We start from the raw sequence: 24,521 nt of genomic DNA, 5'->3' as shown, positions 1-24,521 counted from the left end.
AGTAAAACTGTAGTAGCGGTTCACAGGAGCTATCCTCCATAAGCCAACATGTATAACTCTCAGTTCCGCATTACACATGTGATGCTCTCCCAACTAGCTAATGGCAACAGTGCTACATTCTGTGCCAAGGCCAGGGGTGGTGCTAGCTAACACTCCCTGGGTGTCATCTGTATAACTCAGTTCCATCACAGGTTGGCAACTCCTGAAACCTTATTTTCGTATGAACATTGTTGGGTGTGCTGTTTTCGTACCTTGGAACTCTGGTCAAACACTTAGGCTTGACTTATTAATTTCCTATCACATCCTGTGAAAGGGGATATACTCTGTACGCCACCATTTAGAGGGGTGCCCCCTCTAAATGGTGGCATACAGCAAATGTACTGCCAAGGATCCATTCTAATGGGTGCGCAAAAACATGCAATTATTGAAGGCAAAATAAACTAGTCTTATTTATGCCCTCTACTGGGCAAGTTGCTTCATACATGGCGATATAGAAAGCATAAATACTGTAATTATGAGAAAGAATATTACTAGCGTGCAGTTCTAGACATGTCTTCACCCAAGAAAGCTTTTCAAATCGTTGCTCCTGTGCACCAGGCCACAAAGAAAACTATTCAACTGAACACCACCATGTCTTGCTTACCATCAGCTTCTGTGAGACATTGCTGTAATTGCCTGCATAGAAAAAAAGTTAATTATCACAAAATGAATCAACAATAATAAAGAGTACACAGTCTGGCCAGGAGAAAGTGCGATCACTATCAAGGGGCCCCCCGATATCATTCTCAGCTAAAATTCATAATAATCGTCATTGATTTTATCATCATCAGCCTACTTATAATCTAGTGCAGGTTGATAGCCTCTTCCAACGATGTCCAGTTACTCCTGCCTTGCAACAATCAACTCCCACCCTATGCATTGCAAATTTCATAATTGCATCACAACGCCCAGTCCTGCACCTCTGTACTCTGTAACCTGCATATCCATTTCCTTGGCATCCATTCTGTTAATCTAATTGACTACTGGTTATGTCCTCTACGCCACCCACCAACATGGCCTGTGCAACGCCACTCGCGCACTCTTAACTAGAACACAGGCTACCTGTGCTTGCTCTACAATCCAAGCAACTGTCCTGCTATCTCTTAATGCAACGCTTTGTTCACTTCTTCCCCAAATATGTGGATGCCAGCTGCTATCTTGCTGAGCAGACGACAACTTGGGTCACTGGGTAGGTGCCCATTCTTGGCAAACTCGCCAGAATGCGTGATTGCCACGGCAACACAAAAAATGGGGCCACCATGGCCGGGATCGAAACCAGGACTTTGCGCAGCACAAAGTTGCAGCCAGTGAGGTTACAAAAAGCCTTTGTGAAAATAAACAGCCCCTAAACCATGCCTGCAATGTTAAAGGGACACTAAAGGCAACTACTAAGTCAATGTGGGCTGTTAAAATATCATTCCAGAAACCTCGCAACGCTTTTTTCGTGCCACGAAAATACTTAGTATGTGAGAAAATTGCACCAGAAGGGTCCGAATACCTTTATCGCAAATCAAATCTCCCGCCATCCAACCAGGGGAGTGGTGACATCGCATATGCCATCACCATCCTTTGCTGCCGTCATTGAGTAAACTGGCGCCCGACAAATGGCGGTACCGAGCCAAGACAGAGTGGCGGATTCACCACTGCAGCTGCTCTTTAGTCAAGTGGCATAGACCATTTGGACATTCCACGACATCACATGGAAGTTGAATTTTATCCTACTTGCAGTTTGTACGAGTTTCACGAGCCAGCAAAACCAGCACGGCACTATTGAAACGCGAAAGTGTGGGCGACACGGAGTCGAATGAAAGCTAAACCTTTCGACTGCCCAAATCATTCAATAAGTTCTTTTTTCTAAAAGTGAAATAGAACTGGACAAGTAGCATTTTATTTCGTCTTATAATACAATAGAAGGATGTTATGTGCAACAAGTGGTTGAGTACTAGTGACAGAATTTATCTGAGAAGTGCTTTCGTGATCGGGCAAACACTTGAATGCCTCAGGAGAGACTCCAATCAGGTCCTGCATTTACCTAAATTTATCTATAATTAAGGCTCTGTTCATGATAGTACTGACGCCTTAGAGATTCTCGAGGACTAAGCTATCATGTTAGCTTGACCTAACATTTGTCTTTAGTGCCTCTTTAATGTGTTTCAATGTCTAATTTGTTTTGTTCTTGACACATTCCATAGTTACAATGCGCAATAGACTAAGACGCATATTCTGCACTGATTGCTAGTTGACAGAATTCCATGCCCAGCTAAGGCCAAAAAAAAGAAAATCGATACGCGACAACGAACTCACCCATCGAAATGCCCGAGCCACTTTCAGCCACCTCCTCGTCATCATTCGAGAGACTGTTCGAGTACTTCACGTATTTACCTGCGAGAGCACACAGCAACAGGATCAGTGACTCGGCTGAATTGCACCTTACAGATGCAAGGAGGGGCCACATTCTCAGGTGCTTGCATCAGGTGATAATTTTAATTTTGCATGACGTAACATTCAACACAATGTTCCAGTGTAGCACGATACGAACTCACTCATGCGACATACATTTCTGCTGCAAACCTTTGATTGGCACTTGCTGTTAAGAGCACTGTTCATAGTTTTCTTTTATTTCATACCATGCAGTCATAATCTACAGCAGGCATTGCCCACTCATACAGGTAGTAGAACTCACACTGACATATAATAGTTCATTCTAGTGTCACTGTTAACAGTTCTCAAATCTGTACAACACGCAAGTCTTTATGGCAAATGCATTTTGAGTAACATAGTATGAAATGTACTTATGCCGCATGAGAAGTACACGCGAGAACAAACGAAACATCCAAAAAAAGACAATGCGCAACACACTGGCAGCTAAACATTATCTTGACCCTTTCAGGATCAAGATATGTAAATGTCCCTAATGTCCGTAAATGTACGGCGTCGCGAACAAGTCCAAAATAGTCGATGCCGCATATTTACCGCGCCGCCTGTATGTTTAAAAAACGCAGCAATTTCCTAAGTTTTTCTTTCCTGGCATGTGCTGCCACTATGTGGGAATACAGGGAATTTTTTTTCTCACGCCTCCCTCTCTTGGTTTTCAGTGCATGGTTTGTTTTAGAGCTAGTTTGCTCTGGCGCGTCTACATACTACTACTTGCGCATTGGCGCACAGTTGAGCGGGCAGCGGTTTGGGTTTTGCTCCACGTGCAGTCTCGACTTCTTGCACTCGCAAAACTGATGGCTATCTTGTTACTAATCGCTCAAAGGGCAGCCGCCTATTTCTCGCTCATTTAGTGCTCACAGTAGTGAGCGAAGGAAGGATGCCGCCATGCATGCAATTCCTTTTCTTTTCTCTTATTTTTGGGGTGGGAGACTCGCAATATCTAATTGCCTCTGGTTGGCGATAAGATGAAGATTAGCGGAAGTTTGTCACATGTTTTGCTTCTTTTGACGGGCACACAACCACACAGTTTTCTTGAGTGCGCTCACCTACGGAGTTCGATTACACTATGGACGTAAATATTAGTGTAAGAGCAGGAACATTTCAGACTTGCGAAACATTCTCGTGTGCGCATGTTCTAAGCCTTGAACTATATATATATATATATATATATATATATATATATATATATATATATATATATATATATATATATATATATATATATATATATATATATACACACACATAAGCTTATTTCCTTTTTTTGTTATTCATGAATAAAGAGTACGTACATATTAACAAAAAAAATTTGTCACTTTACGATCACCTTAGAAAATTTACGGAAAATTTTTTTCGAAATAGGTCCCTCAGAAGAATTGGAATCTGCAATAAAAAAAAGCGACTCTGGGCGGTCGCACATGGCGAAAAAAATCGACCCTCATAAGGTTAATGTAAAGGAGCAAACAATAACATATACACCGACAAGCAAACGCCAAGATGATACAGCGATATTAGTTATCATGGCAAAAACAACCTACAAAAGCACTCATTAACTTTTGGAACCCTTTCAACTCTCGTCTACCGTTCAATTACAATTTTGGCCAGGTGCTCTGAATGATCACTGGGGAGGTACCATCTAGGCCTTATTCGGGCTAGTGTATATGCCCTACAGCCACTGGCCCTGGTGCAATGTGGAGCCGCCTGCTGTCCGCAGGTATGGCTCGTGTTACGTTGTGAGCCATGCACACAAACCCAGGCCCCAGGAGCAGCCCCTTTCTCGCTCTCAGCTTGGCGCCTCTCCTGCAGCATTGGAGGTGAGTCGGCACTTTTGCCTGGCAGATTTATCTTCACTGTTCTTGGTTGTCAGACGTTGAGACGCACCTGGGACACACACCGAGCGACACGGCCTCCTTTTGAAACAAACCTAGCTTACTACAGCCCTCTGGAGTAAGTGGACTTCCCACGAGCTTTCACTTGTGGACCGTGTTCGCCACCTCAATGTCATAGCCCTTGGCTGCACGTGCCTCTTGTACATGTGGGGAAACAACCACCTTTGTTGATTCAAGTGCTTGAGTCATCGCCAAACCTTGCCAGTGGGTCAACGAAGCCAATGTGGTTCGCCTTTGCATGTGAAACATGGTGGTGACCTGCTATGTGTCCCACTGTAGGCCTTAGGTAGCCAGTAACGGGAATGTTAGCTCAAAAACCCACATCACCTTGTGAAATCATAATCAACCATGCGCTCCATGACCCTCTCACTAAAGCAGTAATCAAAACATTTTACAGAACAAGGAGTAGTGACAGGCACATAGGCGAGACATAATCTATGCTGGAACAACAAGACCTGTCTTTTTTTGTTGGCCAAGAAGAGTAGTCGGACATGGATTTCATTAGATTCTCAAGTACTTTGACTGCTTGCTTTCACCATGATAACTACAATTGTTCTGTCATCTGAGTGTTTCCCTGTAGGTAAATTTAAAATTAAATTATGGGGTTTTATGTGCCAAAACCACGATATGATTATGAGGCACGTCATAGTGGAGGACTCCAGAAATTTTGAGCATCTGGGGTTCTTTAACATGCACCTAAATCTAAGTACACGAGTTTTTTCGTATTTTGACCCCATCGAAATGCACCTGCCATGGTCTGGATTCGATCACGCGACCTCGTGCTTAGCAGACCAACACCATAGCCACCACTAAGCAACCACGGTTGGTCCTGTAAGTAATACATAAATCTTTAGTTCCAAATAAAACTTAGCTGCAAGTACAGCAGCATGCTGCCTTCCTTCTACCATCTGGCTTGCACTGCTTCAATAAAAAATAAACCATGATCAACTAGCACAAATACTAATCCTTCTAAACTTTATGCACGCAGTGCCAGGCAAAACTCTTCAACACACACCAGAGGAACACTAAAGAAAATTTGAAATTATATCCTGGAGTTTTACATGCAAAAACCACGATGTGATCTTGAGGCACATCATAGTAACGGACTCTGGATTAAACTGCGACGTACCTGAGGTTTTCTGCCATGCAGCAGTGTTTTTGCATTCCACCCCCACCGAAATGCGGCCACCATAGCTGGGATCAAACTCACAAGCTCAGCACCACAATTCCATAGCCAGTAAGCTACCTCGGCAGTTGACAATAAAGGGAAAAGCAAGTGTAACTGTATTAGTAAATTAGCCTCCTGCATTACCAAAAACGCTACTCTTAACGTGACAGAAGGCTTGGAAATCCAGGGGAAATACAAAAACAAAACGCGGGTGGCAACGCTGCTTTGAAGTTCTCCCACCACCTCATTGTGGCGTAGAGGTGCCTTCCCGTGCCTCGTCCCCAAGCTCGCACGTTGTGCTTAGCTCAACCACCGGGAACTTCCATCCCAGTGGAAACATAGTGGACACGGCTAGCCCACTGGAGCTGATTTCCCGTGCAAACTATGCTTCTCACTCCCGGCATCGAGTCACCTCATGTGCATATGTCACCAGGACGCGCCCTGATTAGCCGCTTGAGTGGCAGCCCCTGGGCTACACCCGAGCTCCACCCAAGCTCTCTTCTGCCGAGCACTTGATCGCCGCGGCAGATGCTCACAGGCCTACAATGAGTTTGTTATGTGGGACCTTTGCTCCCGTGACTTCTCGTTCTCATGCTAGGTGGACTGCTAGCCGGTTAGCCCTAGCACAGCGGGCTTGTCTACTCAATTGGTCTTGCGATGAGCCTTTATCCCTAAGTGCTGAGACTGTTGCACTGTGTTGTATCTTGGGCTGATAAACCCGTGTTTGTTCGCGATCTGATTATGCAGCCACCTCTGCGCCGTGTCGGAGGGCACATGAACCCCGTCACAGCACTTCTGTGCTTTGCGGAGTGAAGGAGTGTCGTGCCCTTTTTGACCGTCACTTGAAGGGTGAGCCTTCTGCTAACCCATCTCCATATTATAAAGTTGGTGGAATTGGACACCACCTGCTTGTGCCCAGCTAACTTTTTGAATTAAAAGATGTACTCACCAATTTCTAAAAGAGCTAAGGACTGGATTTGGCAAGTTTCAAAGAATTTGTACTGTGCGACAATGGCTTAAATAGGAGAAAATGTTTTGAATACGCATTAGACAATCTACAAATGTACAATGCCACGCTGCCATACTGGGGCTAGAGTTCTAGCATAAAACTAAGAAAATGGAAACTGAGTCCTCGTTTTCTTTTCCACTAAACAACCTCTTACCAGAAAACAAAAAAAAATTGAGTTTTGAAGGGATATTTAGTCAATGATTTAATGTTTCATTAGACTGTCCCTTCATCACCCTACACGAGTAACAAGGTCTTTTGGACACAAAGCACATGACCAAAGTCTAAATGTCCCACAAAACATTGCTCACCTTTAGAGCCTCCCTTTTCAGAAGATTTACGCTTCTTGCTTGGCGCCTCAGGGGCCTTGTAGTTTCCTGAAACAAAGAATAAAGGCTTCTGCTACAAAACAAAGCAGTAGGATGCCCATCACCTCCATGCCAGATGAAAATGTGTATGCCCCAATACTTGCCAAGAAACTGCTGGTTTGGATGAAACCAGTCAAAGCCACAATGGCTCCTGAACATGTCAAGAGTTGCACCAGAAACCAGTGAGTATTACAGACACTAAAGGCAAGTATTAATTCAATGAAGCTAAACTGCCAGATCAGAATTTCATAATGCCCAAATAGGGTTGCCACCTGGGTGATTTAGCCAGATTTTCCCTTACGGTGTCAGCTGGCATTTCAACCACCGTACCGGCACAACATTTGCCGGTTTTCTGATTCTACCCAAATCACCACATTACAGGCACCGCAAGAATTCTGCCAGGCCTCTACACATAGCAAACAACTGAATTGTCCCAAGGAATTCATTCCTATCTTCTTATACCATTCACTGTCTTGAAACTGTCATGTTATCTGAAGTTATGAGACTAAGGGGTTCATCCTTTCATGCCTATTCTTGCTTCTGACCTTTCTCTTGCATGTCCAAATGCAACTTCTGCTTCTCTTCGATGCATCTTCTCGGTGGCCACCCTCTGATGGCACTTATCTGATCAGCTGCCACAATAAGTTCAGGCCCCGAAAACAAAATCAACTCACATTGTTCGTTGTTCTGCCCCGACACAATCCTGGGCTACGGAAACGATGCTCAGCTGACTATTGGCTTACCCGCTGGTCATTTTTTAAATTCAAATGCATACCATATTCTATATGAATACAGCATTTTAATACATTTCAATCACGCGAAGTTTGTACTTTAGGTATCGCCACTTTATTTTGTTTTCCTTTTTTTTTCCATACAGGACTTGTCACAACTCTCCCTTCTTCTCCCTCCCCCTTCTTCTTGATGTCAATTTTTCTGCTAAGCGAAAATGGCCAAGACCTTATGTCCAAAACGTTACCTTTACAAAGCCTTCATAAGCGGGAAAATGACAAGTGGAATAAGGCATGCCACTGCTGTGAAGCATCCAGTCTGCTTTCACAATCTGCAAATTTTAGTCGAAACATACATCGCGAGAAAGCTACTACACTGCATTTCACCATAAAAGAAAATGAAGTTTTGACAATTTGATTGGATTTTTATACAAAAAAAAAAAGAGATCACTTCTGCTACTTAGCGTTTTTCATGCAACTGCAGCGCCCGTCTGGGCTCTTAAAATGCAGGAAGTAACAGTGGCACCCTGTCCTGTTTGTTTGTGCTATTTGCACTTATCCCATTTTAGTATTTAGATGTTTTACTCCCAGCATCTAGAGACTTCAACACAAGCTCAACCAACCAGTCTGAATTGCCATCTTTCTCAAATTGCGGAATAATTGTGCAGTCCCTCAGGTCGTGACTTATACAGAAAGATGGTACAAGATTTCTGAAAAAGCAATCTAAAACTCCCTAGTGAATAAGTATTTGCCTCTCAAGCCTTCTTAATAAAACCAAGTCGAACATATTTGCTACCTTTTCCTGGCATAGCATCACCTAGTGTTGGAGAGCATTCATTCTATTCTACATGACTGCGCTGAAGTTCTGGTCGAAACACACATCAGATACTTACAGGATAAGCCAGAAGTCACATGGCAGCACATCAACAATTTCATTATTACACACTGTCAAGCTGACGTTCACACACCAGGTGAAGCCACAGTAAGAATATACATCATTACACTGCACATGGTTATCACTTTAGAAAGAACATGTTGGATTAGTTATCTCTCTCACGTAGAGACTGCATGGTATTCAGCATGTTCCACCTCAAGAAATCTGTGAGCAAACAAAGCCCAATCCAGACGTAAAGGGCACCAAAGACCGACATGCCTATCACCAGCATACCGTAACACAACATGCAGACTTACAACATATATTAAATGCTGATTCCACACTAGCCAGAGTGTCTCACAGCAACACTCTGGCTATGACAGGTATCGTAGCGGAGAGCTCTGGAATAAGTTGAATGCCCAGGATTCTCCAATGTGCATTAAAATTTTGGGGCACAAGCATCTTTGCGCTGAATCTGTGTTGGCATGTTGTGCAATGCTGTGAAGTGCAGATGCTGCATGCGACCTCAACTACTCAACGCCACCAACTTAGGCCGTACTGCACAATTCAGCTCAGTGAATTCTGCCTACACATGAGCTGAACTTGTTTCATCCAGAAAGTGCACAGACAAACTCGGTAAGCACAGAGCCCTCAGTAGAGCCCGTGCACGTGATCTCAGGACCTATTACCGATGAGCAATTTGCTCCCACCACCTCAGCCAGCTGTTAGGCCTAGCCAGCTCTGCTTTGCCAGCTGTCAGCGACTAAAAGTACGGCTTGGTGCTGAGTCAACAGAAATGTACTTGCAGGAGCTGTATGGCTCTAGGAAAGCCGAGAAACAACTCAGCCAATGAAAATGGGTGTATGGGGCACAGCCTGATTGGCACCTATTTTTTTCACAACCGCCATTTTCTTGATATCTTGCATGCCTTCCAAATATCGAGTGAGGCACCCTACAGCGTTCAATACTACGGTCACCACTATACAATGGTTCGCTAGAGAAGGTGGCGGTGTTGTGGAAATGTCAGAATAATTGAGCGGGTCCAAAAAATGGGCCAACAACTAAACAAATTCTTCTGATTTGGCTTTTCTCGACTATGAGCTGTGCCAATGGCAACGCGACTTGCTCACTGAAACCGAAATTGTCACTGGTACATGGTTCAACCTAACACTCGTTCGTTCTAAATACTTCTAAAATTTCGATGAGTGAAATTTCAACCGAAGCAAATACTGAATGTTATATTCAATCGAATATTTGCAAATACTGAACACTTGCATAAGCCCAAGACTGAGGTGGAATGTGAAATAGCTAACCATGTTTAGCTGCACCAATTTATGTTGAGTTCTTTTAATGTATCTGTAGCAATGCCATGGATATGCATGGATGACAGGAACACTACCAGTGTTCAGTACTACTGAAACAAATTTTTCAGAAGAATGTAGACAAATTACATTTATTGCACAGAATCATATGCTATAGGGTGTTCACTAAAGCCAAATATATAATTAATGCCAAATTTGTTTTCTGAAGGTCATAATAGTAATTGACTTTTTTTGGTGCAGTCAGATTCCTATCACAAATAACAGCCAAAAGATTACTTCCTAAATTGTGCAAGGTAATCTACACATCTATTCTTAGATCAGTCAAATTTATATTTTTGAGGGCTAATTTACAACCTCCTAAAGACTGTTATTACTGTTATTAGACTGGATTAATCAGAATTTTGAGTCCACATATGCATTTTCTATTTTGGACAGTGCACATGGCCTACTTCTAGATTATCACTTTTGTTGCAATTTTCGCACATAATATCCAAATACGAATTGCAAGACCAAAGCCCTTATAAGTGAGCTGTATTCAAATATCTCAGTGCCAGCACGCAGCAAATGTTTAACTGTTCCCAGAAACACAGACAGTTTATATCAGCACATCAGGCACAGATCAAGAATGCCCTTTGCACAAGCAGAAGACCTAGCTTCATGTTGTGATTTCAGTACACGCTTTCGATGCTGCATCTTAGCCTAACTACCCAAGTGACAGTTTCAAAATGAGTAGTCAATGGTGCTCTTTACCTTGACATCGTCTACGGAGCAAAGACATAACTATGTCACTAGGACTGAAATAACAGCAAATAATTCGGCAGGGGAAAGTAAGGATGCTAACACTGGCCCCACTAAAACACTGCTGCTTGCCTGGCAAAGACAAACAAATGACTGACTGCCAACACTCAGTCACATATCTTTCACGTAGCATGTCACACAGAGCACAGAGGAATAAATGTGAAAGACACAGTGCCGGGAGAAAGACACACCACAGTAATGGGCACAACATTGTCAGGGCTTCCAACCACCACCGGGTTAATCAATTCAGCGCAAGAAAACGAACATTATCAACAGCACTTCACACAATGAGTAGAGATTGTCGCACACATGGGGGGGTAAGAGGGTGGGCAGAAGGCAAAGAATGCACAAACGTGGTGGAACACCAACACCAGCAGCAGCAGCAGCAGAACAAACAGAGCACCACCCAGGCCATTTCAGAAGCCCCCAGAACACACACACACAAAGTCAGCCCCACTCACTCAAGTCTGGCCACAGCAAACACCGTCCTTACCCCTCTGGCTCCAAGTGTTTCTGATGTTGCCGTCATCGCTGTCATCAGTGTCACCGCTGTCACTGTCGTCACTGCTGCGGGGAGCCTTTTTTGATTTACCTGTGGCCACACACACATACACACACACAAGAGACTACTATGCGACCTCAGAAATGCCGGTATTTGATGCAGTCGTCGCGTGGTGCTCAAGGCATGAAAAATAAAGGAAAGTGGGGAATACAAACAAACTCAGCACAGACTGCGAACAATGCTGCTTACCTTTAGATACTATATCAATGGGGTAGTGCATTAATCATGTAAGAAGCCAGCAAATGTCCAGCCTATTACAAAAATGGGTGCAGTAATATCAGCTGAGTAACCAAAGTGTAGCACGTAGCACATTAAACCGTGCTCCTAGCATATACAAAATCCTGGATTGCAGCTAGTAAAAAAGTAATACAGTCTGCGTCTGAAGCTTGCCCCTTTAAAGGGCCTTCCAACAGGCCCCACTGAAAATTTTGGTAGTCAAATCCTGTCTAGGGAGCATTTTATTGCAAGAATTTTTCATATTGGTTCATTAGTAGAGGAGATAGAAGAAACTGAAATGCCACGTCCACACCCTGTCAGGAGGCAAGCTTCAGTGCCAACAAAGACGCTCTTTCCCAGTGATTCAACTAGCGTCTGCAAACCACATTCCTTCCTGGTCTCCTTCCATACTGCAGCCGAAGGAGTTCATCCCGCTCATGTCATGAGCCCCATCTGCGTCTTTCCTGCTTCTGTTCCTTTTTACCTCTTCAGCGCACTTCCATTGACACTTTTGCACATTCTGCATTGGACGATTTACCTAAAATCGCATGCCATATTCCGGCATACCAGACAGTGCGTCAAAAGTAGGGGTGTTTATGCATGAGACCTTCATTCTCTGTCAGGAAGCAGGGCTCACTCAAGAGAAAAGGCGCACAGGCTATCGTTTCACATTTCAGGTGTTGCGTTGTGCAACAGCTTGACACTCTCCAGACACAGTCACAAGTGTGTGACTATTTGCTATTTGGGCAACCAACTTTCTCGCAAGGCAAGAAGTGCAGTTCGATTTGCATCTAAGGAAGATTATTACATAGTAAGCTTTAAGAATAGAAAAAGCAAGCTCCAAGCATTGAAGACTACCTTTTTCCCAACCTTTAAGGATGTTCTGTATCTGCTCTAAAAATGCTACAATAAGAGCACACATTCTTTAAAATATGGCTAGTAGTACGGCAGTTTTTCAGTGTTAAATGACACACCCAATGTCCTACACACCACTGACCACAACACACAGTGGTCAGAAAATGCAAAGTGACTGATTCCAAGCCTCAGCACACAGTCACATAAAACCCACATGTAAAAAGAGTTATATTATTTCAATGTCAATTCATTTGCCCACCATTTCATTAAACCATGTTCAAAAGCTCCCCAAAATATCAATACTATATATGTTAAAGGGCCCCTCAACAGGACCCACTGCAAATTCTTGGTGGACACTGGAAGTTGCAAGGTGTCATCTAGGAATCGTCCTACTGAAATATTTTTTTCAAATTGGCTCGTTATTAGAGAATAAAGCAGAAATTGAATTGATCGCGTTGGCCATGCTGCCAGGATGCGAGCTTCACTGCCAACAGAGACTCTCTCTCCCACTGTCTAGAGTAGCGTCTGCAAGCGGCCTCCTCTCCTGCTGTCTGCCGTACAACAGCAGAGGGACTGCATCCCTTTCAGGAGACCAGCCCTTCTCTTCCTTTTTTTGCTGAGTGGTGAACTTCCAGTGGCGGCATTGCACGTTCCACATTGGCTCATTTACTGCAGTTACGTGCCGTGGTTGGCGATGCTGCAGGGAGTACTTCTTGTGTAGAGGCATCTATACATATGACCTTGGCTATCTGGCCGGAAGCGAGGCTCCCAGGAAGGGCGCGTACACCTTTCTTTGAAATTTCAGCTGCTTTCACTACGCGCACTGGTTTTTTACTTTGCAGACAGGATCGTCAGCACACGATCTACGCACCGCGCTTGTCTATATTCAGTGTCCAAACCTGGTAAGAGGCCCTTTAAAGATCACTACGTTTAAACTTAAAGGGGCCCAACTACATTTTTTTCAATACAGGTAAAGAAACCGTGCTCAGACACTACGTAACAATGTCAACAACATTTGGTCCAAATATCATTCCTGCACTCTTATAGTTTGGAGTTAGTTAACAGCTTCATTTAATGGCACTTCCTTTTCTATAACTCCGTGGATTAATCATGTTTATCAATGTGGATGTGTTTTACTATGTTCTTGCTCTGCACGCACGAACTGCGGCTTTGTATGAAATGAAAGATTGCACCAAGACAGTGTTGGGAAGCCAGTTGCCGTGTCCCAAGTGCATGTCTTCTTAGGCAGGTAGCCCAGGTAGGCAGGTAGACCTGCTTGCTGGTGTCACGTGCCTGTGTCATGTACACTCCCAGTCGAATCTTGTTATAACGACGTCGAATCCAGAAAATGCTTTACTATCTCTGATATTTGTTATAAGCACATTATTTGTTACATTCTAATGTCAGGAATATTTTCCTTACTTACTTAATTATATCTGATATTTGTTATAAGGATGTATTCACCACTCTAATATCGGCAAGAAAATTGTTTTACTTACAATATCTGTGCCCGTTACATTGAGTTTCAACTGTACGGAGCGGCTGGGTATTAAGCAAAAAGATAAATAAAGGTGGGACAGTTTCGTACACGCACATCGCCCGGTCGTATTATCCACTCGTTGCTGCTGTGGCCATATCGCTTCACCAGCATTGTCTCCCGCTCTGCAACAGCGCACCAATAACCTCCTTCTGTCCTCACCCCCATGTAGCATCGAAAAGAATAACAAAACTATATTGACACAGCCTGCAGCCCATTGTAGCGTGATGCTATAGCTCCCGTCATTTGCCAAAGTGGGAAGTTCAGCTCACTCGTTTCATCATTCCCGCTTCTGCCGTCCCAGTCATCGGTGTTGCTGCCGTCCTCCTCCTCCTCGTCTTCCTCGTCCTCATCGTCACCGCACAGCTTTGGCATGGAGCATGCTTGCTTCTTTGGAGCTATGAAATAATGCACCCGAGAAACAAGTCAGCATTAAAATCCAAGATCTGCACACCACTGGTGCATTACAGTAGTGCCGCCGTCAAACTTTATTATATAATAAAGTCCTGACACGACCTTTCTGACTTATCATTTTGTTGCGCGTGTTGGATGAAGGTTTAAGTTCGCTAAACCCTAGACAATCGCAATGGCGAGCGGCAGAGCAACCTAAGTAATTTACATGAATAGCGGTTGCTACGAACCAGTTTCTGTTTCTCTACACTGAAGGCATTTGTGCCATGACATACAAGACACTACACTGATTTCGTATGCCAGCTCACTCTGCCTGCCACACATAAGCGCCACCCAAAAACATTCACCAATTGCTGTAGTTAATTTTTTTTTTTTTTTGATGTGCAACATCATAACACCTACACTTACTGCTACACAAGGTCAGCAAATGTTGCTGCATCTCATTGACATTATGATAATGTCGATATCAGGCAATCGTTATTAACCCAACTTTGGTATCAAACTAAAATATGTTGTTTAAACATCATATTGCTAACTGTCATTCTTGAACATGTGAAAAGTGTGTGATAGAGCTTGTCCAACCTCAAAAGTGTGTGTCAGTACACTTTAGCCTGAATGCATGGGTGAACGTGTGGCATGCGAAAGTGTCAGTGCCACGGAGTGTTGGCTGCTGGGTCCGAGTACCGAGCATGATCTGGCATGCAGTGCTTGCTGACAGCAAATGAAATTACTCATTTGACCGTCTGCTGCATTGAAAAGCCACAATGGCTATATTTGCTGTAAACAGGTGCCGAAGGTCAACGTGTCTTGGATCCAGTGATCAACACTCCACAGAGCTGGATGTTAGGTGGACCACACATTCATACGTCTGAGGTATATATTTTATTTATTTGATACCTGCTTTGCACTTGCAAGCATCAGAGTTAAGTCTGATGGCATCAGTACATCTCACAAAACTCCTAAAAAGCAAAGCAGAGCTACTGCTCATGTTTTCTAAAAAAATAAGAAAGAGGCAGTAAAAAAGCACAAGCAGTGGCTGGCACTTTCTCTGAACTTGCCATCTATTCAATATGCAGAAAACTTTTTTTTTATGATTAAAAAGAAGACTACACGAGATCTGCTACACAATCATACTGCAGTATCTCCAATATTCAAAACATTAAGCATTCATTTTTCTTAGTGAAGGCAACTTCATGATAAAAAAGAATACACACAATAAAGTACCACAGTTGCACAAAGGAAATGCAAGTTATTTAAATGTGATTACAAGATTTACAAAGTACTTCCATTTTGTGCACAACATGCAAGAGTGAGTCAAAGGAACTGACATTCCAACATGCAAGACACTTTGATAATGCCATCGCAAACTCATTACTGATTGAACAGCTGTTATTATTATAATACAAGGGTAGGGGTGTGCAAATGGGAGTAACGTTTTGGACCGAACTGAATATGAATTGAACAGTGACAAGCTAATCTAATCTAATCTAATCGAACATCAAATACTTTTCAAATATTGGGCAGCAGTTCTGAGTTAAATAAGTAATGATTTTCAAATCCTAGTACATTTACAATGTTAACTACTCGTCCAGTCTCAGGGGAAACACACAAGCTTGCAGCAGCACTCCGCGGAGCGCCCAAATGCACCCGCTGGACAAACTGCTTACACACGCACACATATATAACGTGTGTGCGGGGCCATGGGGCCCCGCACACACGCACGGGGCCCCATGGCAGCTTACAGTGTGTCGTCTACTACTGTGCCTCACCTGATGCAGGTGTCACAAATTTGCTTACATCACGGTGCAGCTAGCACAAAGAAAAGTCATTTGTATCGCTGTACATAAAGCGCTATGTGCTACTGCTTGTTATCCAACACACTGCTCAAAAGAGTAAAGAAATGCTCTCAGAATACCTGTTTCATGTGTGGTGTGTTGATGTGGGACTTCATGGCATCTTTTGTGACTGTGTTTAGAACACGTCGAAAGCCAGAGGAGCTAAGGTGCACATTACGCCATGAACCTTTCACATGACACTTTTGTTGCTTCTTTTCCTTGCATGTCTGGTCTCTCTTACTGCCTTCCTTGTCTTAGTATACTTTAGTTGCTCAGCCGATACACTTATTGTAAAACCACAAACTGTGAACGCCAACTATTTTTCTGCTATTGCAATGCAACTGCCCCGTCCCAATGGCTCCTTGTTTGGAGCCAGAACTACATACCGTGAAAATACAAGTAGACGTTAACACACATTACCATTGTGTCACTGACTAGTCCCAGAAAAATACTTTGTCGACTGCATCACTTTTTCCCATTCAACACATAGCGCTACTGATAGAAAAGTGGGACCGCACAGTGTTGATATATGTTTTGATGAGTTCATTAGGTCCATTGAGGAGAGCAGCACATGATAATACATGGTAATATGCACATGTTAATATGCAATGCAAATTGGTAATCCCTTCCCAAACTTGTGAGTGGTTACGAGTGGTTAATAATGTCCAAACGAATCCATCAATTTTCGTGCTTTTTCTTATTTGAAGTCAGCAAAACTGAGAAATTTGGCTTCCGACAGCTTGCAATACACAGTGTTCGACGCAGCGAAGCAGTCACGTCGTACCTGGTGCAGGACGAAAACTCTGCGCCTTTTTGGGCGAGTCATGGTCATTGTCTGTATCGTCCTCACTTGTGTCTGCCAAAAGAGAGAGACCGACATGTCAGCAAAGTAGGCAGCATTCATGATAAAGAGTATTTTTTTTAGTAAAACCCATATAATTGTTCGCAACCAAATGACCAAATGAAATGATTAAATAAGCACTGGCATGGCATTGTCGACCTTGCATTTTATCGGTGTATAAAGATCCTTGACCAAGAAACTCTAGGAGAAATACTGGCAAGCCTCAGAATGCCCTAAATAATCTACTGTAATAGCTTTTCTGTGAAGCGATTTCAGTATCTTATCCCAGGAGATGTGAAGAATCCTTTTTTCAAAATGAGCCAAATTCAGAAACCAAAACTAGGTCAAATTATATTCTAATGGCAAGCACATATAATAAAAAAAAATTAAATTATGGGGTTTTACGTGCCAAAACCACTTTCTGATTATGAGGCACGCCGTAGTGGGGTACTCCGGAAATTTGGACCACCTGGGGTTCTTTAACGTGCACCTAAATCTAAGTACACGGGTGTTTTCGCATTTCGCCCCCATCGAAATGCGGCCGCTGTGGCCGGGATTCGATCCCGCGACCTCGTGCTCAGCAGCCCAACACCATAGCCACTGAGCAACCACGGCGGGTAGCACATATAATCAGCTTTCATATAAAAATCTTATCAGAACTAACTGGATCAAATGACGCCAGCAACACAGACAGGCACATAGATCCTGTCTCAAATTGAAACTAAGCCAGATCCTACTGGTATACAAATCAAAATGAGTCCGATCAACTAGCCCTATAGGAGAGCCACACAATGTGATCGAGCAAGTTATATTCCTGATTTTGTTACAGCCTTTAATGCTGCTAAAAAAAAAAAAAGATCCTGTGAGATATTACAAACGATGCTCCCTATGCTTTCAAGCAGACAAACTTGCTCTCTCCAAATATTATTCTCAGTGCTCATGAAGCACAGCAGTGGCCCTAATTGCCAATGTTCAAGCAAATAGCATCAGACTGTCCTTAAAGTTGTTTTCAACAATATTTTCTAACCAGAACCGCATCGAGTATTTCAAATCAAAATTAGTCAAATCCCAACTTTACGTGCCGATATTGGTCAAATGTGCTGCATAATTTTTCAACTTGTTGCTGCGATATTGTTCTGGCTGATGTGTAGAACCTATCACATAACTGCTTTTACAGTATTGCATTTCGGTCCGATAACTAACTTTCTTGTTTTTCTCAAGTTCTGTTTAGGTGGATTTGACCCATCTCGAAACAAAACTCCTCATGCATGTGTCATGACGTCACCATGCAGAAGGTGGTCACGTGGCAGCAGGACAGCTAGACAAAACATATTTTGTTTCATGCCCCCAGATCAACATGATATATATATATATATATATACACAAGTTGAACTTGTACAAAGTATGAAGCTTCATAATTTGTACATAACTTCTACAACTCGTTTACAACTACAAGACAGTTTAAAACTTCTTTTGCAGGAAGAGACACGTCAGGCGATGTCCTTAATTAGTAAATACACTTCACAAGTTTCTTAAGCGGTGTTACAGAGCCTTCTTATAAGAGAACTAGGCTGCTGATACGTCATCAATATTTTGTTGTTTACAGACAGCATCGACAACACAAACAGGAAATTGATTTTATACAACTTTACTAGGCAAGTACAACACATAACAAAATAACGTCATTCCCAATTTCTTATCATATTTTTTTTAAGCAGCTTAGAAAAGATGCCGATAGAGCTGCCAGCATTTTATCCAATGGCTGGTATACTCATATATTTAAAAAGTTACGCATAACAAATACTTACGCTACAATTTGCATTCGCATACAAAATGGAAAGATAAAAGAAGATTAATACGGTCAGAGTAATACATTTTAGTAGAATCTGCTTTAACATGTTTTTACTATTCGTAGTAGTAGTAAACAAATCTCCCATCTGTTTTGCTGATAGCGACTTCATTCGCGCTCAATCAGCCCGCTGATATAAGCCATGAGAGTGAAGTTTCCTATTACGAAAGACGGCACTTTCAGTTCGACGCTGGCTTTGGACGCTAAAAACTAAAGCGGCAAAATTATTAAAGCATCGCGAATGGCATGATTGATTATGACGCCGCTGTTACATCGGCAAAAGCAACCTCAACGCACGCACAGTGAGCTGATAACGTAGCTCCGACTTCGATCGGCGCCTCGCATAGCCAACTCCCGACAGCGCCATCCGCTTATCAATACAAGGCCGCATCGGCTCCTGACACGCAAACAGCGTCCCCCGTCTGAACGGCGCACTGATCTTACCTGACAACATCTTCGCCTTGAACATACTCATAGCGAAGTGAACGAGGCTTGCACTACAGTCTGAAACGCGAGTGTCACACACGTACGCGTTCTGTGCGAGTTTACAATTACTAAATAGCTAAAATAAACCGGTAATCGCAGACTATGGCACAGGGCAGCCCATGCTAAAACAAGGGCGGCGCCATGTTTCCTTTCGGAGCGACGAATGCGCCGCTCTGCGTGAATACGTCGAACATCTTGAACGCCTTAAAAATTCAAAGTGCCTATATCACACGTTTGTGAAGCACATTATTTGCTTTCAACGCGTGCATACATGTCTGTCAATTGTAATTTTATGTGTGATATGCTCTACGGAATATACATGCAGCAAAACGACGAGATACCAATTGGCGGGAAGCACGAAGTAGAAGAGGCAGTGGACATATAAAACATCGCTAAGTACCATCGTTTTGGTTATGTAGTTTAGTATGCTAGTAAGTATGTCCCCAAAACCACTGTGTCTGGTCATTATAGTAATTGTCATACTTGGACTGACCTTGTAACTGCCAACAGGTATATACGGGCAGCACTTCCTTTTTCGTCACCTTCGGCAGGAAAAAAAAGAAAACAAAAATAGGCGGCGAGACTTTTTAGACCTCTGGATCCTGTAGTCATCTGTGCGAACCTATAAAAGTCATAAAGTAGAAGTTGCGCAAAAAATGAACCATGATTTCATATATTACAAAGTCGGTACCGTAGCAAAAAGTCTGCTTGTTTCTGCATGGAGCATGCTGGCAAAACTCTCAGTATTGGAATCTACATAATCACGGCAAACTTCTGCAATTGTCCTTCAGTCCTGGCATATCAGATCTACGCAAATAAGCGTTTTCTTTCTTTTTAAAGAATGTTTACGCCGACAAATTTGGCAGCTGTGGGCGGCAAAATTAAAACAACGTGCTCAACAATGCGATTTCCGATAAGCTCTCATAGGAAGCGACTGCAACAAAATAGACTTACGAAAGTGCTGCAACGAAAGGGGTCCCAAACAGTTATCATCTTACATGCCAACGAACCATGACGCAGCCGAACTAAGAACATTCAGCCTCTGTCGCGCCATGACAATAGCGATCAGTACACTTACCAGCTTGCTCGAACTATGGAGCCGCTAGCCTTATTCAGGTTACTGTTTCCTCCTACTCTCACTTACCAGCTCGCTCGAACTATGGAGCCGCTGGCCTTATTTAGCTTACCGTTTCCTCTTACCCTCACTTACCAGCTTGCTCAAACTATGGAGCCGCTGGCCTTATTCAGCTTACCGTTTCCTCTTACTCTCACTTACCAGCTTGCTCGAACTATGGAGCCGCTAGCCTTATTCAGCTTACCGTCTCTTCGTACTCTCACTTACCAGCTTACTCGAACTGTGGAACCGCTCGCCTCATTCAGCTTACCTTTTCCTCTTACTCTCACTTACCAGCTTGCTCGAACTATGGAGCCGCTGGCCTTATTCAGCTTACCATTTCCTCTCACTCTCACTTACCAGCTTGCTCGAACTATGGGGCCGCTCGCCTTATTCAGCTTACCGTTTCCTCTGTGACAGAGAAACCTTGACAGTGCACAGTTATTTGCGCTCATCATCCAATGTTTGTAGAGAATGATTGTATCACATATTGCCGTAATGGACGGGCATTGATGACGAACTGTTCTCATCAAAAGGCTATGCTTACACCGCGCTTGTTCAGAGACAACGTTCTGAAGCGGTACGGCTACAAGTTGAAAGGTGGCTCGTGTCGCTTCAGAGCATTGTGCCAATAATTAAGGTCATTTGCATACACACAAATATATTACGGCTAATGGAAGTAACACGGGCAACGTAAGATTACACAAACACTTGTCATGCATAGTATAGTTGGTAATTCTGTGTGTGCACTAAATGCTGGCGCCCAATACAGGCAGTCAGTGTAGAAGTGCCCTCGTCTGCTTGTAATCAGTAAAGTTGACGCAAGAGAACGCAAATGTGCGAACGTCTTTAATACACATACATTGACATGCTCTTCTGCGCACCACGGGTTTTCGATGGAATCTGCATAGGCATCGAAACACATGATTGCGTTGCAGTGAAGTGATGCCATGGTAGTTGCTAGAAGAAAAAGGCAAATAGACCTTGTCTTTTCGTGAGTAGATGCCTAAGACAACCGAGCAACTAGAACATTAGCGACCATTTCGCGACACACACAAGCCGCTGTGCATGTAGTAAGAAAAACGTCGTTTCGAATCAAGCAAAAAGTGAAAATCTTTGCAAATGCTGTTCTCGGTGTACTTCAAAAAAAAAAAGAAAACGTCAGATCCTCTACAGGTTTCACGTCACTCCCGTCCAAAGCCTATTTCACGCACTGCGTTTCTGCCATTCTAAATGTTATTTCCGATGGGAGTGGACGGGCAGTTATCGTGGACCGTTTCAATTCAATTTCGTTTGAAGTTAAATTTGCGTCAATGTTCTGGTCTATGACTGGTCTATATTGTCGCGTTGTCGTGACGGTGAGGCACTAGCTCTTTATAGGGTAACTTGTGCCCACACACACAAAAAAACTTAAAGCAAGTTACATCTTGGCAGAACGATACCGACGTGCACGCGGATCGATCGTCCACATCCAATCTGCGCGTCGGACGCGTCGGCTATTTATACGCGATTCATCGAACGTCCCAGCACTGGTGCCGGCGCAAGCTCCAGAATGTGCAGTGCTATATTCCCGTCGCTCACGCAAGCAATCAGCTGATCATGGGTGCGATCTTGTACGCGTTCCAAAATAGAACGGAGGCGGTCCGTTCCACCGAGACGCACACGATTGGTCCATTTGAACCGTGACGAACGCCATGACGTCAATTGTGGCGTGATATCTGCTGTCAATCACTCCGTGTCGTCTGCTATCAGACGAACGCAACGGAACGGACCGCCGGTTTCGTGACGTAAAGAACGGACCACCTCCGTTCGATTTTGGAACGCGTACAAGATCGCACCACATATATATATGCAAGGCTCGGCGATGACCCAGACGACAGATAGAATCGGGTATACAACACTCGAGAATGTTCTGATACGCGCAGGCGCCTCATGCACCGGGTGATAACGTTTAAGGTCACCGTACAGTGTTAAACAAGTTAAACAGTAACGTGTGCGCGCGCGCACAGACACACATGCCTGAGTTATATAGAGCTACATGTATTGCGCAGCCTGATTTTATACGTCGTTATCCGCTGTGAAGGAACGTGTCACCCTGGAGGTCCAGGGAGTGATGGCACGGCCTTAGTTAAATGTATACGCATCGCCTTACGAGAAGCGCGGTGTGAGCTTTTCGGTAAATGCCTAGTCTATGCGCGACTGACTGAGATTGCTTGATTGCTTGCTTGCTCCTTGTTCCGTGGCGCCTACCCACTACGAAGCAGTGGCGTAGCCAGGGGCTGACGTTCCCAGGTCAGCAGGCCAGATAAGTAGGAGACAGTTAAAGCATTGGTAGAAAAAAAAAAGAAAAGAAAGCAGAAAAGAGATTGAGAGAACCGGAGTCACTGCAGGCGTATAGGTAATATTACACTGTATTAATAGAGGTTTTAAATACGAAACTTAAGACCGAGATCGAATAGGCAAAATGGTAGATAGTGGTAGATGCAGTAAAACCTGAGTGCATCAAACAGACTAGGGGACTATTTCTTCCCGCCCCGTTTCGAAGACAATAAACATCATAACCGGGCACGCGGCCCCCCTCCCCTTCCCGAGGGGAGGAAAAGAGGAAATTGGTAAATGAAAGGCAGGGAAGTTAACCCACGGCTCAGCCCGATTCGCTTTCCGAAATTAGTCTGTGGCCCGTCCAGTTCTCCTATAGACCCGCGCTCAACGTACCCGAAAAAAAAAAAAATTCTGGCTACGCCATTGCTACGGGGGACTGACCAAGAAGCCGACCAAGAAGCCGGCGCATAACGGGAGGGCGGAGAAACGCTTAAAAAGTAAAGTAAGGCAGGGCAAAGGGAAAATTCCGCAATTGATCTGGAAATAGACAAACTTTAGAGAGACATATTTTCTTTTTCTTACCCAGCAAACCTGGCTGTGGTAAAATAATTTTAAATACAATCGATAGTTTGGTGAAAGATCTATTAATCGATTCAGAAAAACATAACATGGTATCCTCCTCGTGTGACACAGGCATTCGTTTCGAAGTCTGTCAAAAGTAAAGTGGGCTCCTTTTTTCCTTCTTGTTCTTCGTGTTCTTTTTTTCATCTCAGCGTACCAGTTAGCGATAAGAAAAACAAGGAAACATAGCAACGGCTATTTGCAAAAAGAAAGAGATAATAATAAAACAAAAAATAACAATAAATAAATAAATAGTCGAGGAAAGACCTGAAAATGGCTAAAATGGTGGCACCTGTTGTCGTAGGTTTGCCGGGCGTCCCGCCAGGGGGAACCGCGTCGCCCTCTTTGGCAGGATCTTGCGGCTTCTTCGAATGGCGCGGCATTTCCTCCATAGGTGCGGCCGGGGTGCCTGCCTCTGAAAATGCCACCGAAGGATTATATATTGGCGGCGAGGAGTTACGGAGTCGCCATCTATCGGAAGCGCCTCGCTGGCGTAGTATGAGGGATCACGCGGCGCGCTCCTCATAGGTTTTGCTGTCAGCGCTCACTGAAAACACCACGCGCGAGCTCTCCCGCACATTTCTGTAAGTAATTTTGAAGCGAGAGAAGTTTTTTACTGTCTAAATTATAATCTTGGGCAAACTGAAAGCACACAATCGTTTACAGACGCTATCTCTTTACCGAATACGTACAGTGAACGCCACTGCGCGCGGTCGCCGCGATAGAGTCTCCCGAACCGGCATTTTGCGTGAAAGGTAGGTAAACGCTGAGAGCAAACTATGTGAAATGTGTTCTTATAGTGTTTGTATAACTAAATGAAGCCTCTATGCAGCGATCGCACAGATTCGCAGCGACCGACTGCACGTCTGCATGCTTGTCCACACAGTTTCGCTCTCGCCGCGTGCGCGTTTTCGCACCGTGCCATGAGCTTTAGGCCACAGAATATGAGCATTTGACAGTATACAAGCAACCATTGTTGCGTGAGCGCTATCAGAACTGTTCAAAAATAATTTCATTGTAGAGACTTCGACGCCTACGGTGACTGTGATGTGCCGTCGCGACGATTCAATCTTCTTTTTCCTTCTAAATTCTTGGGCGTTTCCATATTATTTCTCGAGTTGCGTCGCACTGCATGTTTATCGGTGTTCTCAGCGTGCGATTCCCGCCGCTTCTCTTTTCTAATCCAGTGCATTAATTAATAACACGTACAAACATGACCGTATACCATGCCTTTTTTTAATGTG

At 43.7% G+C, this 24,521-nt stretch overlaps 2 protein-coding genes across 5 annotated transcripts in view; both read right to left on the bottom strand.

Moving 5' to 3' along the window:
- LOC139052943 (cap-specific mRNA (nucleoside-2'-O-)-methyltransferase 1-like) overlaps positions 1-19,384 on the bottom strand; it is a 105,141-nt gene extending 85,757 nt beyond the window's left edge. For 2 of the 3 annotated variants that reach the window (XR_011510127.1, XM_070530091.1), the window contains exons 1-7: positions 19,179-19,384; positions 16,829-16,900; positions 14,071-14,196; positions 11,122-11,220; positions 6,850-6,915; positions 2,344-2,421; positions 644-675 (exon numbers count right to left, since the gene is read on the bottom strand). Coding sequence is in view for 2 of the 3 variants with exons in the window: in XM_070530091.1 (XP_070386192.1) it covers positions 644-675; positions 2,344-2,421; positions 6,850-6,915; positions 11,122-11,220; positions 14,071-14,196; positions 16,829-16,900; positions 19,179-19,209 (504 nt within the window). In the remaining variant the exon portion in view is untranslated. The remainder of the gene's footprint in view (positions 1-643; positions 676-2,343; positions 2,422-6,849; positions 6,916-11,121; positions 11,221-14,070; positions 14,197-16,828; positions 16,901-19,178) is intronic. The other variant, XM_070530092.1, reaches the window with a different exon arrangement.
- Positions 19,385-19,613: 229 nt separating this feature from the next.
- LOC139052915 (uncharacterized) overlaps positions 19,614-24,521 on the bottom strand; it is a 41,806-nt gene continuing 36,898 nt past the window's right edge. The window contains exons 5-6 of one of the 2 annotated variants that reach the window (XM_070530062.1): positions 23,570-23,692; positions 19,614-21,237 (exon numbers count right to left, since the gene is read on the bottom strand). In XM_070530062.1, the coding sequence (XP_070386163.1) occupies positions 21,005-21,237; positions 23,570-23,692 (356 nt within the window). In that variant the 3' untranslated portion in view covers positions 19,614-21,004. The remainder of the gene's footprint in view (positions 21,238-23,569; positions 23,693-24,521) is intronic. The other variant, XM_070530063.1, reaches the window with a different exon arrangement.

Source organism: Dermacentor albipictus, unplaced genomic scaffold, assembly GCF_038994185.2.
Source record: "Dermacentor albipictus isolate Rhodes 1998 colony unplaced genomic scaffold, USDA_Dalb.pri_finalv2 scaffold_44, whole genome shotgun sequence".
Lineage (NCBI taxonomy): Eukaryota > Metazoa > Arthropoda > Arachnida > Ixodida > Ixodidae > Dermacentor > Dermacentor albipictus.
The sequence above is the reverse complement of the archived record's forward strand: the minus strand, read 5'-3'. Positions and strand labels throughout refer to the sequence as shown.